Consider the following 6669-nt stretch of genomic DNA (forward strand, 5'->3'; position numbering starts at 1 on the left):
GTGCTTTTGTGTTTAATTTGTTTGCTTGTGTATTATTGTGTTGTGACTTTCAGCATGTATGATTCAGTTTTATTTATACAATCCCATCCTTTCTCATGTTTTTAGTTTTTGGTTGTTTGGTTTTGGTCCTAACAATACTCAATATTTCTAGATTGGACTCCGCTGTCCTTGATCTAGTCGCAGATGATGGTGCTGGTATTCACAAACAAAGATCTATGTATCACTGGGATAAGGTAATACTGAAGTTGTGATTGATTTATAGAGAAGAAAGACGGTTATTTTTTAAATTTTATTGAAAAATGTCTCATTTATCTCATGTAAACCTTCTGGTGCCAGAGGAGTAAAAAGTACATCAAGTTAAACAATGGTGATTGTGTTGCTGCAAACGGAAAGGTACAATATTTGTAACCCCATAGTTTATATCGATACTTACTATGCAAAGTGAGATTCTTCTATTAACCTACCTTGAATAACTAGAACATAAATATAAACTTTCCATTCGAGTGTGTAGATAAAAACAGAGAGTGGTGCAAAAACGAAGGCCACCAAGACTGGTTTGTATAAGAAGTGGAAAGAACGTTCACATGGTAAGATATCACTTAGAGGGACAGACGGTGATCCTCAGGAATCAACAAGTGTGGCAGGTACTGTACGTTGTCTGCTTCTTTTTGGTTTTTATGTTTGATGATGAACTCTGTTATGCTGGTAACGACTATTTATCATACAAGAAATAAATACTGTAGAAGGCTGCATGAGTTCTCATTTCCAGGATTAAGAATTTTCTGGGCATTTGCATGTAAAATACCCATATATGTGTTGTCTTCTTGAGAAATTGGTATTATTGAAGTTTACTTGACTCTACGAAATATACACGAACCAAAACATTGTTTGTGTTATATTCTTTGTTTTGATGTTCGATCAGAATAAGGATCAAGCTTAGAAAGCACGTAGGTCTTGCTATACTATATTGAGATTACATTGAAAATCATTTTCATAGCCATAGAGTGAACTTACCTTATTATTTTATATCTCAGTCAAAGCTACAAACTTGTCAACTGTTCCTATTCAACATTTAAAACTCCTGATCTCACTTTTGAATCTGTCGCATTTCTGTGTCATGTTTCTCAACTATCTTGTAGATAGTTGTGCTGTAANTGTTGGTTGGTAATGTCAAAGATAATGCACTATTGTAGGATATTTTTGTTTAATATAAAAACTAAACGTGAAACTCTATGAATTCCTTTTATACAGGATCTTACCAAAGAGGTCGTAGGAATTTTAGAGGCAGCAAGAAGCAGCATTCAATGCCCAATGCTCATGTGCGTTCAGAAATCAAAGATATGGATCAAATTCGAAAGGAAAAGGCAGCAAAAGGCCAACAGGACTTCTTATATCAAAAGCAAGTCGACGAAGGGTAAAAAGTTTGGTAAAAATGGTAAAAGAAGGAAAGGCAAATAGAGTGTCTGAAGCTCTACAAATTTAGTTAGTAAAGGAAAAGTGGCGTCCCGTTAAAGAAATTTTATATTTTGGAGGGTTCTTGTATTCTTTTCTTGGTTCGCCAACAAATTTTGTTTGTTCTAATTCGAAGTTATGATTCTTACACTTGTTTCTGTACATGGATCATACCTGTTTACTTCCTTTTATCTTTTGAAGTTTCCCTTTTGTGCTTTTGGTGTTTTCTTGTAGTTAGAGATAACGATTGAACGGGTACAGGTGCCCATACTGCTACTGACTCACTATTTATCCATCGTCAGGGATTGAAAAAATTTGTAGGTCGTTTTTATATCCGTGAATATGTACAGGACTTTTTTAATTTTTTTAAAATTTCAAATAAAATTGTTTAAAAATAACTTGATTTTTATCAAGTGAGGTCCTATTGAAAAGCATAATTTCTTTTGACAATTGTTAAGATAATTATCTTACTAATATAAGCATAATGTAATTTATTAAACTAAAAATAAATAAGTATCATTTTATAGTCACAAACAGTATGGGATTAATAACATTAATAATTATCTACTTATTTCAAATTTACATAGGTGCTGAATTAAGCAGCATTATGCTCATCACCGCAAATTATATATGGCAATTAATTGAGAATTTTCCTTGCTTAATACTAATTGAAAATTAATGCAACAATTCGAACCCTGAAAGTTACAGCTTTAATAATTTTAACCATTCTTCGGAACATTTTTGTCTTAAACAACATCTAGCTAGGAAAAATAAAATGATTTATTTAATTAATGAAAATTAACTTACAAAATAAGTTATACAAATTATAGTAAAAAAAAAAAGATGTTGATATTTGTACAGGTAAAAAAAAAACATATAAATAAAGTAGATGTAAAAAGAGATGCAGAAAGAACGGAAAAGAAGTGAAAAGTTGAAAAGTTGAAAAGTTGGTGAGCGTGTAGCGAATAGAAGGAGGACACGTGTGATTGAAGAATATAAAAGCAGACAGTGAGAAATTGGCGCTATTTGGCACTCAGAAGACATCGTGGGCATCGGCAGGATAAGAGAGAAGAGGTATCTTTCAACTTCCAACTATCTCAGGTACTCTCATTTTCTCTTTCCTCAAATCCCAACTTCATTTCTCATCTCATGAACCATTCTTGCAACCCTAAATGTAGTGTTTTTAAATTCTGCTGTCATTCCTCCTTCAGAAGAAGATCCATTTGATAGAAAACCTGTGGTAAATTTCTTTCTTGTGTTGTGGCTGGTGAGGTAAATTAGGGTTTCTGTGGTTTATGTTCTGTGACTGAACATAGATTTTGTGTGCTTGTTTGGTGGAAAATGGTGTGTCTAAACTCGTTTTCTAATTTACTGTAGCTCATGGCTTATCTGGATCTGTGCAAAGATTCCATGAAAGGTGCTATTACTCCAATTCCGAAGGCTGCCACCGATTGTGCGGTTCCTATAACTCCCGAGGCTCTCACCGAGAATGGAGATTTTCAATCCCAATCCCCTCTTACTCTCTCAGTGCTGAGGAAGCAACTCAATCGTGCCTGCATTCGTTGCGATTCTGACAGAGGTGGCTTTGTTGATAATGGTGATGAAAATGACAATGGCAATGGTAGTATTGATAGTCCCCGAACTCCTGAGGATGGTGTTTTTGATCCCTTTGCAGCTGGTCCTGATAACATGGCGCGGGCTCCCAGCAGCAACAAGTATCTTGACGACTACAGGAACAGCGTCGCCCGCAGACTTAATTTTCAGCCCTCCTTCGATGTTTCTCAGGCTGATAGTGACACTCTTTCAGATGAGGACATGGTTGAGTCCGTGTACTGTGAAGTTGGTTGGGTTTACAAATCATATGGGTCGACCAAGGCCAATTGAATTTCTGGTTGCACTTGAGGATACTGATATTATCAAGTGGTATGCTGGCATAGCAAGAAGGTGGCTCGATTATTTCTGCTGCTGCCACAACTTCAAGATGGTCAAAACTGTTGTATCTTATCATTTGAGGTTCTCTTGTATCTTGACTTTAGCAGAGAAGCATGGATCCACCAAGCGTGAAGTGATAAAACATTTTAGCAAAGATTTGAAGGTCTATGATATGAATGGAAATTATGAAGTGCATTTTCCAACGGAAAGAGAGGTTAAGATGATGGGAGATAGAAATCTTTCTGATCCAAAACCAGTCGATGGGGCTTTATCTTTGGCTGTAGTAAGGTTGGCATCCGATGAGCCTCCATCACAATGCATTGCCCATTTCTGTGACAAGACAACCACAATCTTATATCGGGTCTATTTGCTGCATAACAGATTGAATGTAAACTCATCAGAGAAAGAAAAATGGGTGCAAGGGATGGGTGTAATTCATGAAAGCCTAAACCGTAAGTGCCTCCCTCTCTGCACCGATCATGTAAATGATTTGTACATGGGGAGAATCACACTTCAAGATATNGACTTTCCTTATTGTGTGGATGTGGACTGACTTTTGCTGCTAATATATATTTACTTCAGTTAGAATCAATGATGAGTCCTTTATACCTTCATGAATTTAAAAAGTTTTGGCATGTTTTCGTAACTCTTGTTGTTCTAGTGTTTCATGATATGAAAGCTTGATGGAAGTGTTACTTGATTATTCATACTGTTTGGTGCTTGCTGGACATGAATTGTTGTCCTTCACTGTCTACGATTCTTTGATATGGGAGTGTTGTCTAGTTCGTGGTCATGCTCTGATTATATGATAATAGTATGATAACAGTTCGTGGTCATTGTTTTATCTTCTTTAAATTCAATTGTTGTTAAGTAGACGAGGTCTAATTAAGCCAATTTTATCCATTATGAATTCAGTTTAGTTTTTGGTTTCATACTCGCGGTGTAGGCATCCTTTTGATCCACTATAATCTTACTTAGTTGCCTTAGAACTGGACTAGGTGGCTTTGTTTCTAGTTTTGTATGGTTTATTATTGAGAAAAGGAATTATAGAATGATTGAAGGTGCAATGGCTGAATGGTTGTGATGAGAATATAAGTTAATTGTTCGGTGGTTAATAAGCCTAGGTATATGATAGTAACTAAGCAGTAGAGTAGGTTCGACGTTAAGCCTAGGTATATGATGAGAATATAAGTTAATTGTCACGGTTATGGAAAGTTCTTCACCATGGAAGCTTTGTTAAGGGTAAATACTGTAAACATCGTTTGATTCCTGACTCTTTCTTCATGGGATCTTTTATAGGAAGTGACTATTGAAGTATAAATTAATTCAAGGAACTTACTACATTAAGAGCTTGTATTATTTTTTGAGGATAAAATGATATGCATGCATTTACACGGTAATCTGATAAAGCTTGGTATTTTGTATAAAATGAAAAACCAAGCAGATGGGGATAATAATGATTGACATGTTGCATGAATTTAAGCAATGAAGTTGTGAAGTCAACGGGATCCAAACATGTGATCAAGGATGATGAGAAAGGCCATGGCGAGAGCGGTGTCCATCTCAGGCTGTACAATGAGACGGAAGATGTCTGCGCCAAAAGCTACCCCTCCTGCNTCACCTTCTTTCATCTTTATCTCTGCAACTTTTCTCCTGTTCTTGCTGTAAAACGTGCAGCANCGCCGNGCGTAGCANCCCTCTATCTCATACGCAACTTCCTTCTTCATATTTCCTGTTCCAAAGGAGCTCAGGAAGTGTGCCAAACACTTGTTGTTGCTGTTGTTCAAGATGCTGCCACTCTTCCTCGCTGTAAAAAGTGGCTTCAGAGACTCGTCCTCTCCTTCAAACACCAGCCAGGTGTCTCCCAAGCTCAGCCTCTGCATCAGGAATCAATAAAAAAAAAAAATACAGATACGGGTAAGCATGCCGAAGAGGAAGTGTCAGAGTGACACGACTTTACTAATTTAGTTTTGGTGAAAAAAAAAGGAAGTACCTTGCGGCGGATAGTGAGGAGAGGATTGCCTGCAGCGTCCATGAGAAGTATGTGATCCTTGTTCCCTCCAATGTAGTTATCCACCCTGAACACCAGATTCCCTCTGTTAGTGTCGAAAACGGTGAATCCATGGCAATTTGGGAGGAGAGACTTCTTCCACACTGTAAGAACCACTGCATCATCACCACCACCAACACCACTATTTGACTTCTCCCACGCTGTCTCACTCACACATGCACCAGGGTGTACCTTCCTCATTGCTACCAACCCTACCACATCACCCCCACTTTAATTTATTATATATACTGCAGGTCCAGGGCATGATTAATTAATTGATTAATTGTAATTGGGCGGCTACTCATGATGATCGAAATTAGAATAGAATAAAATAGTTCGTGCGGTAAGAGATTGGATTGACTAGAATATTTGTATGGCTGGGAACCATTTCGCGGTGCCACGCAAGGACGGCTCCAAGATATTTTCTTCACACCTTATTTTCTCTTTTGTTTCTTCATCACCTAATTATCGAAATTTAAACCTTCCAATTATTTTTAGTTAATTATTAGCGTAATACGTAATGTGTAAACCACGATGGGTTAGGGCGGTTTATGCGACTTTTTCGACCATCCATCGGGCACATCTCGTTTTGATGCAACTCTCCCTCTTTTTTTTCTTTAATTATTATTTATACTTGTTTTAATTATTATTTATACTTGTGTTAATTAATTGGACAATCAACTGTCATTTAGATCGAGATGCTACTCTCCCTTTTTTTTTTCTTTAATTATTATTTATACTTGTGTTCATTAATTGGACAATCAACTGGAGTTAGAGGATCAAATTGATCGGTAAATGATAAAGATAATTAATCTTAATGATGATCAACTTAAAGATAAAGTGTGATTGTCTCAATCGGATCATAATTAGGTTGTTGTTAATTAGAAGCGTGAGTTCGAGATAAGAAGGTATACACAAGTAGTTACGAGAAAAATAGACAATTTATTTAGTGTTTGATTATTGATATCCAACCCTGCAACTCCAAAACAATTTTATTTAGTCACATTTGTTTTTTTTTTTAAACTATTTGATTTGTTTTAAAGAAAAATAAACTATATCTCATTAAATAAATAAAAAATATTTAAATTCAATCACAAGAATAAAAGAGTAAAATTTTTTAATTCTTATTTTTAAATTAGGGATAAAATAAATAATATAATTATTTAGAAATAAAAATATTGCATACATATTGTTTTTCTGATTTTACTCTTTAACCAACCATATCTAAACTAAAA

At 35.7% G+C, this 6669-nt stretch overlaps 2 protein-coding genes and 1 pseudogene across 4 annotated transcripts; 2 read left to right on the forward strand and 1 right to left on the reverse strand.

The window, feature by feature from the left end:
* LOC106769373 overlaps window positions 1-1766 on the forward strand; it is a 16712-nt pseudogene extending 14946 nt beyond the window's left edge.
* Window positions 1767-2319: 553 nt separating this feature from the next.
* On the forward strand, window positions 2320-3476 carry LOC111241892. 3 transcript variants are annotated; one of them, XM_022782494.1, is made up of 2 exons: window positions 2320-2553; window positions 2830-3476. In XM_022782494.1, exon 2 carries the CDS (start codon window positions 2833-2835, stop codon window positions 3334-3336), a length of 504 nt encoding a protein of 167 aa, XP_022638215.1. In that variant the 5' UTR covers window positions 2320-2553; window positions 2830-2832; the 3' UTR covers window positions 3337-3476. The 3 variants fall into 3 exon arrangements, with proteins under 3 accessions (XP_022638215.1, XP_022638217.1, XP_022638218.1); XM_022782496.1 differs by lacking the exon at window positions 2320-2553 and adding an exon at window positions 2580-2692; XM_022782497.1 differs by lacking the exon at window positions 2320-2553 and adding an exon at window positions 2659-2724.
* A 1296-nt stretch (window positions 3477-4772) lies between these two features.
* On the reverse strand, window positions 4773-5635 carry LOC106774746 (protein LURP-one-related 8-like). Its single transcript, XM_014661787.2, has 2 exons — window positions 5378-5635; window positions 4773-5261 (listed from the first exon to the last, which is right to left on the reverse strand). Exons 1-2 carry the CDS (start codon window positions 5633-5635, stop codon window positions 4884-4886), a joined length of 636 nt encoding a protein of 211 aa, XP_014517273.1. The 3' UTR covers window positions 4773-4883.
* Between the last annotated feature and the right edge of the window lie 1034 nt (window positions 5636-6669).

Source organism: Vigna radiata, chromosome 1 (assembly GCF_000741045.1).
Source record: "Vigna radiata var. radiata cultivar VC1973A chromosome 1, Vradiata_ver6, whole genome shotgun sequence".
NCBI classification, from domain to species: domain Eukaryota; kingdom Viridiplantae; phylum Streptophyta; class Magnoliopsida; order Fabales; family Fabaceae; genus Vigna; species Vigna radiata.

Bases quoted from the DNA above. Each gene is read 5' to 3' on its own strand.
- LOC111241892 (XM_022782494.1), top strand. From the start codon at position 2,833: ATGGCTTATCTGGATCTGTGCAAAGATTCCATGAAAGGTGCTATTACT.